The sequence below is a fragment of the Bos taurus genome, chromosome 14 (assembly GCF_002263795.3).
Source record: "Bos taurus isolate L1 Dominette 01449 registration number 42190680 breed Hereford chromosome 14, ARS-UCD2.0, whole genome shotgun sequence".
NCBI classification, from domain to species: domain Eukaryota; kingdom Metazoa; phylum Chordata; class Mammalia; order Artiodactyla; family Bovidae; genus Bos; species Bos taurus.
The window spans coordinates 54,730,041-54,750,071 of NC_037341.1; the positions used below are offsets into that span (position 1 = coordinate 54,730,041).

General features: G+C 42.1%; 1 protein-coding gene across 8 annotated transcripts in view; it reads left to right on the forward strand.

Moving 5' to 3' along the window:
* The window catches only part of SYBU (syntabulin), a 129,340-nt gene that overhangs the window by 25,540 nt on the left and 83,769 nt on the right, over positions 1-20,031 (forward strand). For 6 of the 8 annotated variants that reach the window (XM_010812148.4, XM_005215596.3, XM_025001763.1 and 3 more), the window contains exon 2: positions 19,327-19,407. In XM_010812148.4, coding sequence (XP_010810450.2) covers positions 19,384-19,407 — 24 coding nt within the window. In that variant the 5' untranslated portion in view covers positions 19,327-19,383. Of the gene's footprint in view, positions 1-13,554; positions 13,697-15,368; positions 15,487-19,326; positions 19,408-20,031 lie in introns of all 8 variants that reach the window. The other 2 variants (XM_059874283.1, XM_059874284.1) reach the window with 1 other exon arrangement.

The window sequence follows — 20,031 nt, forward strand, 5'->3', positions numbered from 1 at the left end:
GTAGAGACCTGTCCTGTCTAATATGGTAGTATTAACCATGTGGTTATGATGGAGCCCTTGAAGTGTGGCTGGGCTGAATTGAGATCTGTTGTAATTGTAAAGCACAAACTGGAATTTGAAGACTTGTCCAAAAGAGAAAATTTTCATTAACAATTTTTATATGGATGCCATGTTTTTTGGGGGGGTTTGTCCATGTCACACGGCTTGCTCTTAGTTCTCTGACCAGAGATTAAACCTGGGCCCTCAGCAGTGAAAGCTCAGAGTGGTAAACCACTGGATTCCAGGGAATTCCTGACATGTTGATGTGACAATATTTCGGATATGCTGAGTTGAATAAAATATATTTTAAAGTTAAATTCATCTATTTTTTTAAATGTTGCTGCTAGAAGATTTAAAAGTACATTGATAATACTGTATATAAAAGTACATTTATGATACTGATTATTTTTATTGAACACTGCTGGCCTAGACCATTCAGGTTTTAATTGAGTAATCACTTGCGCTTCCCTGGTGGCTCAGACTATAAAGAATATGCCTGCATTGTAGGAGACCTGGGTGTGATCCCTGGGTCAGGGAAGATCCCCTGGAGAAGGAAATGGTAACCGACTCCAGTGTTCTTGCCTGGAGAATTCCATGAAAAGAGGAGCCTGGTGGGCTATAGTCCAGGAGGTCACAAAGAGTCAGACATAACTGAGCAACTAACACTTCATGATTAAATGAGCATATAAGAAATTATGACTATATGAGAGAGAAATGCATAAGGATACATGGATTGCTAATCATTCTACTCTGCAGTACCATTTTTCTAGTGTTAACGTCCATTTGCAGCCTACAGGAACCTTCTGCTTTCACCAGACAGGCTCTTCCCAACCTTCCTTCCTACACCTAGTGCTCTCTCTGTTTTCAGCTCACAAGGTTCCCTTTGTCTGAGATGCCTCCCCTGCCTCATCTTTACCTCATTCTTCAATATCTAACTCAAAAACACTCCTTCTTCATAGGTGGTTTTCCCCAAATGCAAGTGGCCTCCTCCATTTCTGAACTCTTCAGCATCTAATCTGTAACCAGCCTTCCTCAAAGTATGCTTCTTCTAACAGTGGAACTGCCAGAGTTACATTTTCTAAGAAAAAACGTTCCATGGTTAAATGAGTTAGGGAAACGCTGACTTAAATGAAGTCAATTGGTGTCTTTTACTGCAGGGTTTCTCAGGGCCCTTACTGGCTTAATATGTATTGAGAATTTTTAAAGAGCCACTTGGTATATAGCATTTCCTAATCCTTGTTGACGATGGACTATATTTTTTTAACCAAGAATTTTATAGGATTGAGTTACTAGCAACACATTTTGAGAAGTAAATTAATCTATTTTTATTAATTAATCTATTAATCTATTTTATATACCACTAATCAGCACATATTCCATTGTGGCTTTTTTCTCCTCTCTTGATTCCAGCCATTACATATATTGTGTGCCTTTAAATTTTCAAATTTTTATATGTTGTTTCCTAACATATCCTTGGAAGGAAAGTTATGACCAACCTAGATAGCGTATTCAAAAGCAGAGACATTACTTTGCCAACAAAGGTTCATCTAGTCAAGGCTATGGTTTTTCCTGTGGTCACGTATGGATGTGAGAGTTGGACTGTGAAGAAGGCTGAGCGCCGAAGATTTGATGCTTTGAACTGTGGTGTTGGAGAAGACTCTTGAGAGTCCCCTGGACTGCAGGGAGGTCCAAACAGTCCATTCTGAAGGAGATCAGCCCTGGGATTTCTTTGGAAGGAATGATGCTAAAGCTGAAACTCCAGTACTTTGGCGACCTCATGTGAAGAGTTGACTCATTGGAAAAGACTCTGATGCTGGGAGGGATTGGGGGCAGGAGGAGAAGGGGACGTCAGAGGATGAGATGGTTGGATGGCATCACTGACTCGATAGACGTGAGTCTGAGTGAACTCCGGGAGTTGGTGATGGACAGGGAGGCCTGGTGTGCTGCGATTCATGGGGTCACAAAGAGTCAGATACGACTGAGCAACTGAACTGAACTGAACTGAACATATACTCTATGTGATTCATTGAAGTCAGAAATGATCTTGGTTAGCCCTTTGCAAAATTACTGAATTACTTCAGTAATTGTTGATTTAGCTTAATATATTAAGTGATCAAACTTAATACTTACTTTGCACAATATTTGCACAATACTTTCAAATTTAAACTGTTAAGTAGTGGTGCAGGACAGTCTAACCTGTTCAGTGTGGAAAAGCATCAGCCACATGAAACAAAGCCAATAAATACATGCAGTATTTATTTGAGGACAAAAGGGATAGAATCTTGAGAGTATGAGCTGGGAGTCAAATCAAAGACTAGAAAATGGGAGCAAAAAAGAGAATTTTAAGTAAAAAAAAAACCAACTATGGTGAAGGAAAGACAAAGATGAATAATAAAGTATCACCAGACTTCATCAGACTTCCCTGTACTTCAGATGGTAAAGAATCTATCTGCAATGCAAGAGTCCCTGATTCGATCCCTGGGTCAGGAAGATCCTCAGAAGAAGGGAATGGCAACCCACTCTAGTATTCTTGCCTGGAGAATCCCATGGACAGAGGAGCCTGGCAAGCTACAGGGCTACAGTCTATGGGGTCACAAAGAGTCAGATAGGATTGAGCAATTAACATTACACTACTACAATACAGAAATATTTTAATTGTGATGTAAAAAGCACCTCCATCAGATGACCTCCATCAGATGTTGGTTTGCCTTATGTTAACTGTGACTCATTTTTTCAAAAATATGCCCTCAGTGACCAAGTTTAAAAGCCTAATTGATTCATTACAATTATATACATACACATTGACTAATCAAAATTAGAATATTTTAAGCCAGTCATAAGAGTTAAACGGGATACCTAATAAATGTCACATTAGGTGTGATCCAGAGACTTTTCTATCCTATTCTGTCCTTTATTGTTCCTATCTCTGCCCTAATGTCCTTGTTTTATTCATATATATTTATGAGCTTGACCTTCCCACCTCCAGGTAGAATATGCGTGAGGGAGACTGAGAAGGGACTTTGTTTTATGCCTGTTTATATTTCTGGTGCCTGGCTTAATTCATTTGTTTGTGGACTCCCTGACAGTGGCCTTATGCATCATGTTGAAGAAGGTGGTAGCTATCTGCTTGGTTTCCCCTAAAAAAATCAAGAATATCTCAGGATCCATATTCTCCTTAATAACCCCTGATAAATGTCATACATGACTTTTCTGTATGGCAGATGTCTTCATCAATTTTTATCAATAAATGTGTAGTTATAATCTGTTTACTATGTTTGGCGCCAGTGCGTTGGAAGGGTAAAAAGAAAGTAAAATACATATTTCTTTGCTTTTAGGATTGAGAGGAAAATACAGATAAATAGAAAACAAATGGAGAATGGCTGCTAAATTCTGTGACGTATATACTTCAGAAAGGGGGATCTGAAAGCAGGCGGGATACAAAGAAATTTTGCGAAGTAACAAAAAAATTTGCTTGCAAATTTTTGCAGGCAGGAAGTAAAGTCCACTTTCTGCCTGCCAGTGCAGGAGATGCAAGTTCTATCCCTGGGTTGGAAAGATCCCCTGGAGAAGGAAATGGCAACTCACTTCAGTATTCTTGCCTGGAAAAGAGGAGGAGCCTGGCAGGGTCGCAAAAGAATCTGACATGACTTAGTGACCAAACGACAACAACGAAGCCAGGGGCATGAGAGACCAAAGGGCCCAAGAAGATTTTTGAGGAGGGGCTCTCCAGGACGAATCCTGTGCTAATAAATCCTGTTCTAGAGTCCCATATAGATTAAATTCATATGTAGACTCAAATATACATTAGAGTGGAGGAGAGGCTGCATAAGGAAGACCACGTAGGAGACTGTTGGCTTTAGCCTACATTGCGACCCCATGGACTAGCTGACCAGGCTCCTCTGTCCATGGGATTCCCTAGGCAAGAGTATTGGAGTGGGCTGCAATTCCCTCCTCTAGGGGATCTTACGAATCATAGATATTTGTAAATATTTGTGCAGGCAGGGGTGAAGAGCTCTTATGAATCTGGCAGTGGGGTTGTGATTGGTAAAACTTATTGTTCTCTGTCTACAAAAGAGCAAATTCAAACTGGGCCATTGTGAAATACAGTGCTGCTTTTATTGACCGTGTGGGCTCCTCGTTGAAAAAGGACAATGTGAATAAACGTGTAGGCAGTGAAAGGCACCAAAGAGGTATCAGATTTGAAAGCCTCTACCCCTGTTACCCTGGAGAACCTCAAACTGCAGTCATTACTAGAAGTCTTATAGGTGCTGGGGCAAGCAAGAAGCGGCTGATTGTCAAGCTGTTTGTTGTTGCCTACACAATGGCAAACTGGAAATTCCCTTGGCTAATTTTCTCTCATTGCCCAAACGGAAGTCCACTGTGGAGTAAACTTGAGCAATACTGTCTTGCTGAAAGTAAATAAACATAAGGCTCACCCACATCATTGGGAAAGTTGGCAAACATGATCTAGTGATCACTGTTTGGTAAACCCAGTACTTTTCCATCCTTACAAATGGACCTGAAAATGCAAGTGCTTGGTGACCACAAAATGACGTATACATTCTATGTGGGTAAGACTCCTTTGTCAAATGTTAAGTTGTTGAGTTTAAAGAGGCCAAGCAGGTGAATACAAGGTTCAAAGAAAATGCAATTCTTAACAATGTCTATGAGCTTGGAGTGGATGTAAATAACAAGCATATTGGTTTAATGGGTAATAGTATTAGTGCTAATCTCCAAATGAAGAGAGAAGTTCCTGACCTGCTCAAGCAGGAAATACCCCTCTGAGTTTCAATACCCCTGTCTTAGTCACCATTGAGAAAGCCAGCAGCTTCGAACACATTTAAAATCCTGGCTTTTTTGACATTTTTGCCACACTTACCTCTCTTTATAACATATCAAACAACCCCCTTTGTCTTTGTGAATTAAAAACTTCAGCAGATTTTGTGGAAGACCGCTTAATAACACTTAAGAAAGCAGATGGAATGCACTGGTTGGAGCATAGGGCAGACATGGCCCTCCTTCATAGATTACATGTGTGAGAGCCTCTGTTTAAAAGCATGGTCAGTGAGAAAATCACAGGTTCAGGCCTATAAGTGAGAATCCAGAGAGACCTGAAGATGTAGTTGTTTAGTCACTGAGTTGTGTCCCATTCTTTTGCAACCCCATGGACTGTAGCCCGCCAGGCTCCTCTGTCCATGGGATTTCCCAGGCAAATACTGGAGCAGCTTGCCATTTCCTTCTCCAGGGGATCTTCCCAACCCAGGAATCAAAAACACATGTCCTACATTGGCAGGTGGGTTCTTTACCACTGAGCCACCTGGGAAGCCCACCTGAAGGTGTTGCTGCTGCTGCTGCTGCTAAGTCACTTCAGTCGTGTCCGACTCTGTGCGACCCCATAAATGGCAGCCCACCAGGCTCCCCTGTCCCTGGGATTCTCCAGGCAAGAACATGGAGTGGGTTGCCATTTCCTTCTCCAATGCATGAAAGTGAAAAGTGAAAGTGAAGTCGCTTAGTCGTGTCCGACTCTTAGCGACCCCATGGACTGCAGCCTACCAGGCTCCTCTGTCCATGGGATTTTCCAGGCAAGTGTACTGCAGTGGGGTGCCATTGCCTTCTCCGCCTGAAGGTGTTAATTAGCCTTAAATATGTCCTGCACCTCTACTCATCATTGAGATGTTAGACCTACTCTCCAAATGACATTGTCTTCCACTCTGACTTACTAGTGAGTGCGGAAAGAAACCCAAAGGTAGCATCCTTCAGTAGGATCAGACAAAATGAGGGGTAGTATTGTGATGGAAAATTTTAGGGAAAGTCTTTTCACTTATAATAATAATGTTATTTAAAACTGCGTACATCACATTTGGGGATATTCGTAAAGAAGGTGCATCTCAGAGTTTAAAATTATTGGATATAAATATAGACCCAACAATGAGCATGCCTTAAAAGCATATGCACTCAAAGAACCTGAAATGTTTATTAATCCCTTTGGAGGGCTGCTGCAGTAAAATCCTGCGGATGCTTCCCAGTTGGCTAGAGAATGGGATTGCTCCAAGGTTTCAGGTTGAAAAGCCTCACACAGCTCTCTAGGCAAGAAAGTTTGGCACTGATGCTGAAAAACTACAAAGACATAGTCCCCAATATTTATCATATGATTTATATTCTGCAGTGATTTCCAGTTTCAATGGCAACAGTGGAAAGGAACAGATGAAGTCAGGTTACAGGAATAGAATGCTTGAGAAAGGGCCTGAATATCTAATGCACATTTCCATGGAAGGCCCAATGCCAGGAGTGTATAACAGCAGACCTGCTGTCAACCTTTTCTTTTTAAAACTCACCAGAACAAACACATTACCTACCCTTTGGCAAAAGAACATCAGAAAACCTCAGTTTTGAAGGAGAACCGTATTCCTTCTGATAAAAAAAGAAACAGGATTTTCTGTTCAAACCACTTCTGTAAATCACCATGATCTCTGGCTATGTTTGTAAATGATGGATAAGTGATTATTCTGCAGTAAAGTGTCATAATAGAACCACTATAGCAAAATAAAGTCAAGTGAGTACATTTCCCACCGTTCACGGCTGTTGTGCGTCCACTAGTTTGTGATGCTTATATAAACAGCAACACTCTGTGGAAAGTAATTCAAGGGGTTCAACCAAGGGGAAAAAAGACTTGGTTGATTCTCACTTGACTGTATTTCTTAATTTTAAAGAAAAACTACAGCATATGTTCTATATCAACAGGTAGCATTCTTTTGTTATGGTTTGTTTTTTTTTTTCTGTGTTTTAATTCTTGCTTTATCTTAAAATGGGCTTCCCTTGTGGCTCAGCTGGTAAAGAATCCACCTGCATTGCAGGAGACCTGGGTTTGATCCCTGGTTTGGGAAGATCCCCTGGAAAAGGGAAAGGATACCCACTCCAGTATTCTGGCCTGGAGAATTCCATGGACTGTGTAGTCCACGGGGTCGAAAAGAGTCCAACATGACTGAGCGACTTCACTTTTCACTATCTTAAAATATAGCTTAAAGCTAGAAATTGAAATATGAATGTTAAACAGGTCATGTTATTATCCTATAAGTGTTAAAATGATCATATTTTATTTTGCTATTTAAAAGTTGCTCCAAAGGATGCAGTATGGCTTAATATTTGAATGGAGTTCTTCATTCTACCTTTATTCTCCATGGCCATCTAACAGTCTAAACAGTGCTTAGGACAGTGTGCAAGGGCAGAGTGAAATAAAAAATCCCACCTGCTACCAAGGCAAACTATTTAAATTTCTCCCAATATTTACAGAAGTTCTTGGTACACAGCCAAAAAAGGCTCAATGAATATTTATTGAATAAATAAAATCACTTATTTATAAAAAGTCTGGAATTTACAGAAAGGATTCTCAGCCGTAAAAGTAAAACCCTGTAGGGCAGTTTTTAGATGGACTTACAGAAACTGCCTAATTATTATTTTCTTTGGCTCCATTGTATTTAGTGATGAATAATTTTCTTATTTTAAAACAATATTTTTCAGATACACATTACTGCGTAAAGAAAAGCCAAAAATAAGAACTAGAAGGTTCTTAAGCCTATATTTATTCCCCATTTGCAATATTTCACAGTCCTTTCCATAGGAATACTTCTAAATTTAGAACTCTGTGGAGAGAGAGACTGACATTAGCACAGGCAGGAAAAAAATAGCAATTTATATGCAAAAAAACAGTTGTTTACCATGGGAGATGGTAAACAGCTTATGCATACTAGTTTTAACAAATTCACACTTCTATACTTAGTATTTCTATACTTAGTATTTTATATACTTAGGAAACTGGCTGCTCTCAAGTGTGTTTTAAAAGGGTTATTATGTAGAGTTTTCTAATATTCTCTTCCCAATTAACTATTTATTTAAAATCTTTCTAAGTTCCAAAATAGATCTGCTAAAATCCTATATTTATTTGAAAAAGTTACATTTTCCTGAGTTTATTGTAACAATAAAAATATAGCAATGCAACCATATGAATATTTTAAAATATAAATGCCACTGTCTTTTTAAAAAATAAATCCTAATCTAGAATTATTTTCAATTTTAATAATAAAAGTCAAATAAGTAGGGGAAAACAAGAGAAAATCTGTAAGAAAGAATCATGGGAATACTTTTGCAAAGACAATTCTTTGAATTCTTACTCAAGAGAAGTGAGTTCATTAAAATAATGAAGCTAACCAAGCTTATTATTTTATAATGAATAAGATAAAATATATGTATTTTCTGTGGCAGAAGTATTCAAGTTCTACCAGTTTGGAAGTCACTATTTCACTTGATCATTAAATTCTTCTGAATTGTCCTTCAATTCATGTTACAAACACAAAAGCTAACACAGCCTCCGTGTTCACCATATCTTTAATATGGCTTTATCTTTCCATAATACTATCCACCCGTATAGTTCCAGCAGAAAGTATTTCAAAGCCAAAAATCATTTTGTTCTATTTCACACCCAAGATGCAGTGAATACTCTGGAGGGCAATAGGAACTGGATGCTGGTTGGAGCGATGGAGGTTAGAGATTGAGAAATATTGTACATGGAACAACACTGGAGAAAGACAAAGGTAGAATGCAAGGATTAGATCACGAGAGATCGTATAAGTCATAAGTAAGTGTATGAACTGCATTTCGAGGGCGGTGATGAGACTGAAGCGTTTCAACTGGGGCTGGGGGATACAGGGTAGGGGCTGATCAGATTTGTCGAAAGACATCATTCTGGCTATTTTAAATGGACCAAAGGGACAAGTCTATGCACTTGATTAGAAATCCAGGCAGTCAATGCCATTTTCAAACCCAATACAATATTGTAAAGTAATTAGCCTCTAATCAAAATAAATAAATTTAAATTTTAAAAAAATCCAGGCAGTCAGAAATGGTAGAAAAATGAACACATTTTAACGATAATTAAGAGGTAGAGTAGATATTAGTTAAGTTCCAGTTCATTGTAAAAGTGATGGTGAGACAAGAGTTGAGAGTTCATCCAGCTTCCTGAGTCTGCACAATGATATCATTTATTAATTTCAGGAACTCAGGAAAAAAAGTTCTACCTTAAGAGGAATTACCAATGGATTCCATTTGGAATACAGTGAGTTTTGGACCCTGAGATTTCCAGATGGCTTATGGGATAGCTATGGAATAAAAATTTATTAAATTTATGGAAGATCTGTGTATAAATAGTGATTGAAGCAACTGAAAAGAAAGTTGCTACCGGGGGAACAGTAGGATAAAAGCGTAAGAGGATCAGGGCCAGGCTGAGGAACACCAATATTTAAGAAACATACTTCAAGGATACTGGGTCAACAGGTAAAACAGGAGGATTCTGTTATGGAAGGAAAGTGGGTTTCAAAAATGCTGGAGTGTTTAATTGTGCCAAAGACTGATGAGAGATGAAGATTAAGGTAAAAACCAGTCATTAGAATTAACCACACAGAAATGATTTGTGACTTTGGGCAAAAGCTGTTTGGTAGAATGGTGGGTACAAGTGTATGAGTGGGTTGGGTGAAGAAGCAAGAAAGTGTGAGACCTGGGCATATCAACTTTTTTAAAGAAGTTTTATGATGAATGGGGAGAAGCAATGGGTAATACTAGAATGATACAAAAGTTCAGAGAGTTATTTGTTTCCTTGGGAAAGGTTTCAGGATGTTTAAATGCTGATGTGAAGTGTCTGATAGAAAAGTAGGTTAAGTTATCCAAAAAAAGAAACAAGTAGAATAGCTAGTAATAACAGCTAACACTCACTGAATGCTTAATGTATACTAGGCACTCTTCCAAGTTCTTCATGTGTAGTAACTCCTCTGATGCTCACCAGTAGGTACTCTGTGATTATTTCATTTTGTAGATAAGGAAATAGAAACCTGGAGAGTTAGAAGGACTAACTGATGGAATAACTTTGCTTAAGAAGTGGAAAAGCCCAGGTAAAGGAATTACCCTTGTACTGAAGAGAGACTACTTGCGTTCTACAGAACCAGACATGGGAAGAATGGGGTGGAGGCAGGTGAATTTATAGGTCTGGAAGCAGGAGATTGAGTTCTCTTAATAGCTTCTAATTTGTCAGTCAACCAGGATGGAAGGGTATTTGCACAGCAAGAGATGGAGTGGTAGACTGGTAGGTTTGAAGCACCAAAAAGACGTCAAATAGACCCTATAAAGAATAAGAGGGAATGCTGTACTGTTAAGACCATCCAAGAAAGATCCAGAAGTCTTGGTGTTGATTCAGCCATGGAGATTTAGAAGACTTCAGAAGTAAACCAAATGGGTCAGGGGTATAGGGAAGGGCAGGGGATGAGTAAGAGGTGTCCAACCATTTGATAGGGACTTACTTGAACCTTCTTTAGAAGTAGGGTGTAAGTATACTTAATTAATCAGGTAGACAGGGGATGGATGGTGTCCAAAGATAAAAAGTTAAAGAATAGATCTTATCTCTCTTGGTAAACGTCACATTGCACTTTAAAGTATGTGGGTTATTTTCAAATATTACTTGATACTAATTTCAAATATAACTCCACATTGATAAGAGAACAGACTCTGTATGATTTCAATACCTTTAGGCCATGAAATTTTTGCACCTTGTTTTATGTCCGTGTATTGGTTCCAGTGTCTCCTGGTTTATAGTCTGTGGGAACTTGAATAGAATTTGTATCCTGCTATTTTGTGAAAATTGTATAAATCTGAATTATGTTGAATTGGTTCATAGTGCTTTTCAGGTCTACTATGTTCTTCTACTTTTCTGTCTATTAATTCTATTAATTTCTGAGAGTTTTTATATTGAAACTCCAACTAAAAATCTTATCTACTTAAAAATAATTGTAATATATAGTGGAAATATATGTAACTTTATATTTTTCAAGTCTCCTGTAAATCTGTCGTCATATTTTCATAATTTAAAAAATAAAAATGGAGAAAAAATAGATCTTGGTAAAGTGGTACATGACAACTATACCTCTGCTTAGTTTTTCTGTAGACTAAGAAACTGCTCAAAAAGTCTATTAATTTCAAAAATACACCTTGGAATATACAAGGTAGGCACTATCAGAACATGACTTTACCATATGACTGCCCATGACTTACCTTGCTTGTCTACAGTGACTCAGCAGATAAAGAGATGAAAGGAGCTTGGAACTATTGTCTTTTGAACCACAAAGTGAGTATTATCCTATACCCACTGAATATTGATTCTATTTATTGGCATTCAGTTGAGTGTGGCCTTAAACTATGAAAGTTTTCTGAAAGCGCTCAAAGTTTCAATAAAGGCAATACTACTAACCAGTCCATCCTAAAGGAGATCAGTCCTTCCTGTTCATTGGAAGGACTGATGCTAAAGGTGAAACTCCAATATTTTGGCCACCTAATGCGAAGAGTTGACTCATTGGAAAAGACCCTCATGCTGGAAGGGATTGGGGGCAGGAAGAGAAGGGGACGACAGAGGATGAGATGGCTGGATGGCATCACCGACTCAATGGATGTGAGTCTGAGTGAATTCTGGGAGTTGGTGATGGACAGGGAGGCCTGGCGTGCTGCGATTCATGGGGTCGCAAAGAGTCGGACACAACTGAGCAACTGAACTTGACCGAAATGAAGGTTTGTTTTATGAAGACAACTTTGTTGCAAACCAAAGAAACTTGAGGTATCAAAATAGAAATTTACCAGTGAACCAATAGGTGGCAGTATAACATGGTGTTCTTGAATTTTTAAATAATTGAATTAACAATTAGGGCGGCAGAAGTCTTTCAAAGTGGAAAGAAGGTGGAGGTAGAAGGTGGACAAAGTGAGGGAGGGGAAGGGAGTGGAAAGAAGAGAGGAGAGAGCAAGAGGAAGGAATTCTGAAGGAGCCAAAATTGCAACAGAACTTATTCATTCCCCCCAAATTCACCCCCGGAAGTCTCAGAGTCCAGTCTGATTCACATGCTGGCAAGCCCTGGGGACGGTCATCTTTCATGGTGTTAACACAATAATAGTGTAACAGCTGATGGCTGTATCCATATCTCTGTTAACTAGGCTGTGAGATACTTGAGGACAGGAAACATGTTCATTTTTGAATGCTCTTGAACCAGTGCCTAAACTAGTGTCTGACTCAGAATTGGAATAAAATAAACATCGATGGGTGAATGAATGAATGAATGCATGATAGATATCTGGCGATTTATCATGCCATCTGCTCTAACCTTTCCCAGCCACCTTTGGGAAGAAAAGTCCTGTCATCTTCTTTTCTAATGAAAAGTTGTTTCTCACTTTGTATCTCATAAGTCATCTGGGGGACATTTATCATTTTCCTTTAATGGCATTCAAATAAAAATCATTAGGATGAGCATGCAAATCAAGCAGGAGGCACCAGTAGTGTTGGAATGGTTTGGTCCTGAGGGAGAGAATATATCTATGAAGTCCCAACCATGTGCTACATAAATGATAGACTTTGCATGGATTCTTATCTGACCCTTACAACAGTAGTACGAACAAATTATTGTTATTAAGTCCTCTTATAGGTGAGAAAATGAGGATGAGAAAAGTTAATTTGTCCAGAAACACTAACAGGTGCAACCTGATCGTCCTTCTTTCCTTCCTTCCTTCCTTCTTTCCTTCCTTCCTTCCTTCTTTTTTTAACTAACATGAGACAAAGGTTTATTACCTACTGAGTCCCAGAGGGGTTAAAAACTTGTCTAAGGTCATGCAGTGAGAAAGAGGCAGAGGACTCAAATCTGGTCTCTAGGACTTGAGAATTCTTGTCCTTTATTAAAGTGCATCTTTCCATCACAAATCTTTTTTCAGACTTTGGGAACCTCATTTCATGTTCCTGCTCTCCTTTGAATTAACATCACATTATGGCAAGCTAGTACTGACACTTTTGAATAGAAAGGGACACAGTGTTTCTACCAACCTACCAACTTGGAGTCATTTCTCCAGTCTGGACTTGCTAACTCTCCCCCCACCAGCTCTTCCTGAAACTTTTGGCTAGTGTAATTGACACCAGGGACTTGGGAAGCCAGGCCTGTGCTCTGAACTTCCAGCAGCAGCCCCAGCTGTTTGTCAACAAGCTGAAAGCATCCTATCTTAGAGGACTGGTGCCCAATCAGAAGGCAAACAGAAGGTATTTTATGAGAGAACAGTCGGTATTAGCCTACCACAGTCATCCAGAAATAGCCAGATATGATGGCGTTGAAGGCCTAAAATGCCATATGTCACTTAGAATCATATTCTCATTTTAACAGTGCTATTTTTGATGCATAGTAGATAAGCCTGAAAGAAAATACACAAAAATGCTAACAGAAGGAATATGGATAATTGATGTTGGGGCAATGAGATGATGAGTAATATTTTTGTTTTATTTGTCAAAATTTTAACTGTGTGGTTTTAGTACCTTTAAAAATAAACATTAAAATTTATATTTTTAAAAGCATTCTTTTCTCTCTGATGAAAGAGTTAGAGAGGACAGATGAAACATGGGCAGGTGAAACAACATAGACCAGATTCCCAAATTCTGGGTGTATCTTCTTCCAGACTTTTCTGCATGGATTGGAAAAGAGCTGCGACTACATCGCTGCTGTTTAGTCACTACGTCATGTCTGACTCTTTGCGACCCCGTGGACTGCACCTTGCCAGGCTCCTCTGTCCATGAAATTCTCCAGGCAAGAATACTGGGGTGGGTTTCCATTTCCTTTTCCAGGGGATCTTCCCCACCCAGGGGTCCATCCCAGGTCTCCTATATTGCGGGCAGGTTCTTTACCACTGAGCCACCAGGGCAGCTACATAGCAAAGACTAAATTTATTCACTAGATCACATAATTTCTGGTGATAAAGGAAAATGGTTCACAGGAATGGCCTAGGAGGTGGAAATAAAGCAGAAATCAAATGTGTCCTCAGCTCCACAACTGCAGAAGTAATCCCTCTACCCCCGACCAGCAGTGCCTCTAGCTGGTGCTTCTAGGTTTCCCCTGGGCTCCTGTAGCTGCCATCATAGTAGTTGGCCTCTAGGGGCGCTCTGCTCCATTTTGCAAAACCGCTCTGGTCCTTCCAGGAGACAATCTCGAAACCTTCCTCTTTCCCTCCAATCTTTTAGCAGAAATAAAGGAAGAATTACTGTTAAAAATATAAAAGCACATTTACTAGAAAACTGAAGGGAAAGCAAATTCATGGAAATAAATGATACAAGGGAGAAAAGATTCTTTTATCTTAATGTAACAAATCTAACCACAGACCTGCTTTCTGAGAGTCCAGATTATGACATTTTTTTCTAAGCCTAGACTGCTGTGGATGCTGAATGAGTCAGTCAGAGCCTTTCAGCTGAGGGACCTGTTCTGCCCCTGCCAGGTCTGAGGAGAATCTCAGCCTTCACTCCTCATCTCTCTAGGTAGCTAGCTAATCCCAGTGAGTTCATGCAGCTTTGAAAGGCCCAGTCCTGCTCACACTGTCTGGTTTTCCTTGGTCTCCTGGAAAGAAAGACCCAGAATTCAGCCTCTGGATTTAGGCCTTCCTATGTCGACCTCACAGAAAACTTCCTCTGCCTTTTCTGGATGTCTGGAGATTCACACATCTCCCTGTCTTGTCCCATCATTTGAAGCATCTCAAAGCTCAGTTTCTCCTATCTGAGTGGCATCCTTGACACTCATACTTTCTGGGCATCTTAATCTCCATCATTCTAATCTACTGTCCCAATAAGCATACTTGTCCATCTGTGTTTCCCCAGTTTGTTCGATACAATCACCATACCTGTGTCTTTGGCTAATATCGTCCCCGATTCTCACAAACAAAAGGCCACAAACAGACAGCTTTGGGGAGGATTACCTCATGTCTGCTGCCCCATCAGGCAAGCAGAAGACTGGATCCTTACCATCCTTCAGAGACTCCAACCCCCAACCTCTGCCTCCCCACCTGGAGTTTCCCTTCATCCCTGTTCTTCCTCTGAGAGCTCTCTCTGAAGACTCCTTTGTAGGGCAGAGATAATCGACACACTCTGAACCCGATGAATGTTCCAGCCAGTCTTGCCTCAGGTACCTACTCCCCCGATTGCTTCAGATACTCTCTGGACCCCCTCCTCAGGGAGTGACCTCGCAGAATTCTACCCACTACAGTTTCACAACATCAAAATCCCTTAACCATATAGTAACAACAACACATAGGAGAAGAGGAGGGTTGAATCACTCACACATGCTCTTATGGGAAAGCAGGCAGCTCTCTCCCTGGTTAAGAAAAATATGGGTCTCCACCCCACCACAAAAAAAAAAAAAAGAAGAATCCCAGGATGCCCCAGAATGCAGTTTCTTTTCTTCGTGACGTGTTATAAAGCACGTCAGCCGCTCCTTGTTGCTGTGCAGATCACCCAACATCGGGTCACTGAGACAGACGGCAGCACTGGCTCACACCGCTGATAGGATTAGGAGCTGGTGCTTTGTCAGCCCTGACTGAATCTGAGGGAGCCCCCAGCATTCGCAGGTGAGCTGAGAGGCAGAGTGAGCGAATGAATGTGGGGGACTGGGATGTATCTTGGTTGAATGGTGCAGATTTTTTTTTTTTTTCTCTGTGGCCGTGCATTTGTATATTTGTATTGTCTTTTCTGTGAAGTTTGCAGTCTGGGGGCTTCCTGTCAAGAAAAACCTGTCCTTTATGACTTATCTGTTTTCAGGGATTGACGACATGCACATCACAGGATTTTGGGGGGGCTCAAATAAGATTATACATGTGAGAGAGCTCTGAAAATAGAAAGTTGTGTGCACATGAAAGGCATGAATCATTTAATTACAAATTTCACATAAGCCAAACAGCAATTAATTTACCCTAGATGTGGGGACATAATTACATAAACATATCCCTTGTCTCCCAATCTGCCGTACCCTATCTCCCCTGTTCATCCTAGGTCTGGGCAGGGGTATTATTTATAATCTCGAAGAATTCCAATGTTCGAAGTAGTTACTTTCTAAAAAAATCAGCATTCTAGTCATTTCTAAGGGAAAAGCCACAAAATTCGAAAACCAGAGAATAAGTATTAAAGTAGAGGATATTTTTGAGCAGATCAGAGCTGACTATATTATACTGTATTAGATTATCTCTCTTTGATGGTGTGATCCTAATGTTATAAGACACTTCTCTTAATGACGTGAGAAACACTTGAGTGAAATTAAAGGCAAGACAGATATTAGCATTTGTAAAACTTGCCTTTTAGAACAGCATAAAAACAGGCTTGGGTTCCAAAAGTACAGAGCTAAGAGGCGTTTGAACACTAAATCACCAGCCTTTCCCTTAGCAGGGTTGCTATGGTGACAACAGGGCTACAGCACAGCCTCTCAAGGCCTGCACTTCTGCAGTAAAAGGCTTTCACTGAACACATGTTGGATTTTTTTAAGGCACACACCCCATCATCAAATACAAAGACATATTGGAGGCAGCTTTATCTGAGTCATTTTCTAAACAGAAGTTGTATCTATGTTCTTTATCTTGCACTGTTGGGCCCCTTAAGGGGTTAGAGAATTCACTCATTCATGATTCATTTATTTGACTGTTAAATCTGAGTGCCTACGGTGTCAGGTGGAGAAGGAGATGGTAACCCACTCCAGTGTTCTTGCCTGGAGAATTCCATGGACAGAGGAGCCTGGCAGGCAAGAGTCCATGGGGTCACAAAGAGTTGGACACAACTGAGCAACTGTCACTCACTCATGGTGTCAGGACCTGTACTAGGCACTGCCTACATCCCTGGTGAAGACAGACAAATAAGTAGGGGATTCTGATACAAAATCATAACAGCTCTTCCCAGGTGCATTGCATACAGGTGTCCTGGAAGTATGTAAGGGGAGTCTTTTGGGGAGATCAAGGGAGGTTTCCTGGAAGAAGGTGTTTCTAAAATGAAACTTAATGTATCTTTAGGAGTTGAGGAGGATGGGTAGTGGGGTACAAGAAATGCTCTAGACAAAGGGACCAACTATGTGCAGTAGTCTAGAGGGAAAAGAGAACATGATACTTCCTGAGAACTGCAAGTGCTACAATTTGAGGGGTGGCCATTTGTATGCGGAGGGGGAGTGGCAGGGGCAGTGGATGGAGGGGTGGCGGTGGCAGGATTGGTGAGGGGAGGGAGGATCTCAGAAGAGCAGTGGAGAGAAATGAGATGGGAGACGTACACAAAGCCAGACCAGGAAAGGCCTTTATGCCACATTCAGGAGTTTGAGTATTACTTGGAGGACAACTGGGAAATCATTAATGAGTTGTAATAAAGAAGCATGGCTAGAAAGGCCTTGTGGAAAAATTGCAAAACTGGCAAGAGAGGAATTGAGAGGCAAGGTTGGAAGGAAGACAACTTTAGTTAGACCACTATTGTAATAATCCAGGACATTTGTGGTTTAGTCTCTAAGTGAAGATAATGCGGTCAAACAGAGGCTAGAAGTAATCAGATCCAAGACATTATTTCTAGGGTAGCATGAAGATCATTTGTGGTTTCTGCTATTTGGGGGTCATAGGAAGGAGAAGTCAAGAATGTGAAGTTCTGACTTGGACAACTCAGTGGAGGGTGTTTCTGCTTTTATGCTCCCAGATTTAATTCTCAAGAGGGACCTCAGAAACACCTTAACAGTTTGACATTAACAGTTCGATACTGTCTGACAGTGTATGTCCTTGGGCTCATAATTTGGGCCCATAATTGTAGGAGTTCTGGAATGTCACTTTCCTGAAACCCATATCTAAGATAGCTATGAGCTGTTTAAAAGTATGAATTAATCACCTCTCCCTGACAAAATAAAAATCTTAAGACTTATCAACTTCACTGCTTAAGAGAGCTAAGTAGATTGAAAAGACACGAAGATGTATGTAATAAAACTTATTTATGGATATAGAGGAGGCAAATTGATTTCACTAATCTTCTGATTTCAAGCTCTTTCTAGACTCACTGTACATTCCTAGACTTGAAAGTTGAAGACTCAGAAAAAATGCTTTTTGGAGGACAAACAAGATGGTTCAGGTTCGGACCTTCAGACTTTTAAGGACCATCGTCCTCCCGTCCTCCCTAGAACACTGGATGTAACAATCAGACTGTTCTCCATCCACATTGCTACTTATAATATTCGCCAATTCTGAAATAAAGGGCCTCTAAATTATTATATGCAGACTTGCATTATCAAACTGAAGTGTAATAAATCAAGGCCCACGACCCACACGATGGATGATCCCTATTCAAAGTCCTCAGTTGGACAGGTTTTAGAGCTTTTTTTTGAACATATTTGTCTTCCTCAAATGCTTTTTCTATCATGTAAGAGGATGCAGCAAATACTGAATGGAAGAGCTGGAGGAGACTTCACTGCCCTTTGGAAAGTTCTGTTCAAACAGTAGGTACAGCTGTTTTTTTTAATCCTTCTAGCTACACTTGACGAGGCTATTAGTATTATCCCTCAAATTTAACGAGCATAAACTTTTAGTTCAGAGAAGTCAAGAACTTTAGGCATATAGGCACTTCGAGAAGCGAGAGGAGTGCCGCCCTGAACCGGTTTTCTGAGCCCGAGTGAGGCGTCGCCAGAGCCGCGCGCCGGGCACTCACTCCCGGCGGGCGGGCGGCGGTGGTTCGGAGCTGAAGAGGGGGCAGCCCGGCTTCCCAAGCCAGCCGATCTCTCCCTGCGGCTGTGCCGCGCCGCCAACGCCAGGCCCTTCTGATGCAAAGCCCCCGAGGAGGAGCGCAGCCTCAGAGATCCTGGAACCCAGATGCTTTGTCAGGCCTGCAGCAGTGGCTTGCCGGGGGTCCGGGTGGGGGCCGACCCACCCCGTCTCTCCGGGGAGGTAATTGTGCGGGAAGCTGGACGCCGACAGAAAACCCGGAGGGCAGGGAGGGGCCGCCAGGCAAAAACTTTCCCCTGGTACAGGTTGGCTCTCCGTGATGTCACAGCTCTTCTGGGTTCTTCTCTGCCACGTGCACCCCTTTCGAACCCCATACCAGGTGCCCAAAAGGGGGTGTTGGGCTTCTCCGCGCTGAAGATGCTCCGAGCCTCTGTCCGCGACCCCTCTTAGGGTCGGGCTCGGCAGAGCTGGAGAGGCGCGGGGATCTGGGAGGAGAGCCCGCGGCCAAGTTGGGCGGGCGGAGCGCGCCGAGGAGCCTTCTCGGGGGCCGGCAGGTGAGGGAGGTCGGGGGAGAGGGAGGTGCGACGGCAGCTGCGGTGGCACCACGTGTCCGGCCGGGGCGGGGCGGCGGGGCGCGCCCTCGGAGCCCAGCGCCAGCGGCGGCGGCGGCGCGTCGGCCCCGCAGCAGCGCCGCCCGCGGCGCGCTCAGGCTTAGCGTAGTCTCCTCGCTCCCGGTGCCCGCAGGTGCCACCTCCTGGACGGCGGCAGCGGCGGCGCGAGGAGCCGGCAGGCGGCAGCGCGATGGGACCCCTTCGGGAGACCAAGGTAAGGAGGGCACATCCGAAGGGCTCGATGGCTGTGTCAGCGAGCGCCGGAGGGAGAGGAGAGGTGGGCACTGCGGGGAGGGACGCGGATCAGGTGAGAGCTGGAGGGGTGACCTTTAGGATTGCGGTGGACGGGGACGACGAGGTGGCGAGCGCGATAAGAAGGCAGGGGACTGTCGCCCAGGTGATGAGATCCGAGACCCGGGAGATGGGGAGGCAGTACTGTGTTTGGAGGGTTGACACTGAGAATTAAAAAGATGGACTCCGAAGGGTTAATCCCATTCCCTGAAATTGGAGATTGGGGATCTAGTTCTCAATCGTCGTCCTCCGTGTGTGATGTGACTAAAAAGGATTTGATATATTGGTGACTGAGAAATAAGGACTCCAGCATTGGTTCAGCGTCCGCCTGGTGCCCAGCGGAGCGGCTGGCGTGTGATACCTGCTGGGTGACAGCACAGATTGCAGGCTGGGTGCGGCTCTCGCCCCTGGATAGGGCGGGTGCCTGAGCGACCTCGGGAGTTACCCGCGGCTGGGACTTTCCCTTCAATTCCTGCACTGTGAAGGCCTCTCAGAGGTGTTTACTTTGGCAGCGACCCTTCCTGGTAAGCCGCGTGGAAATGAGCAG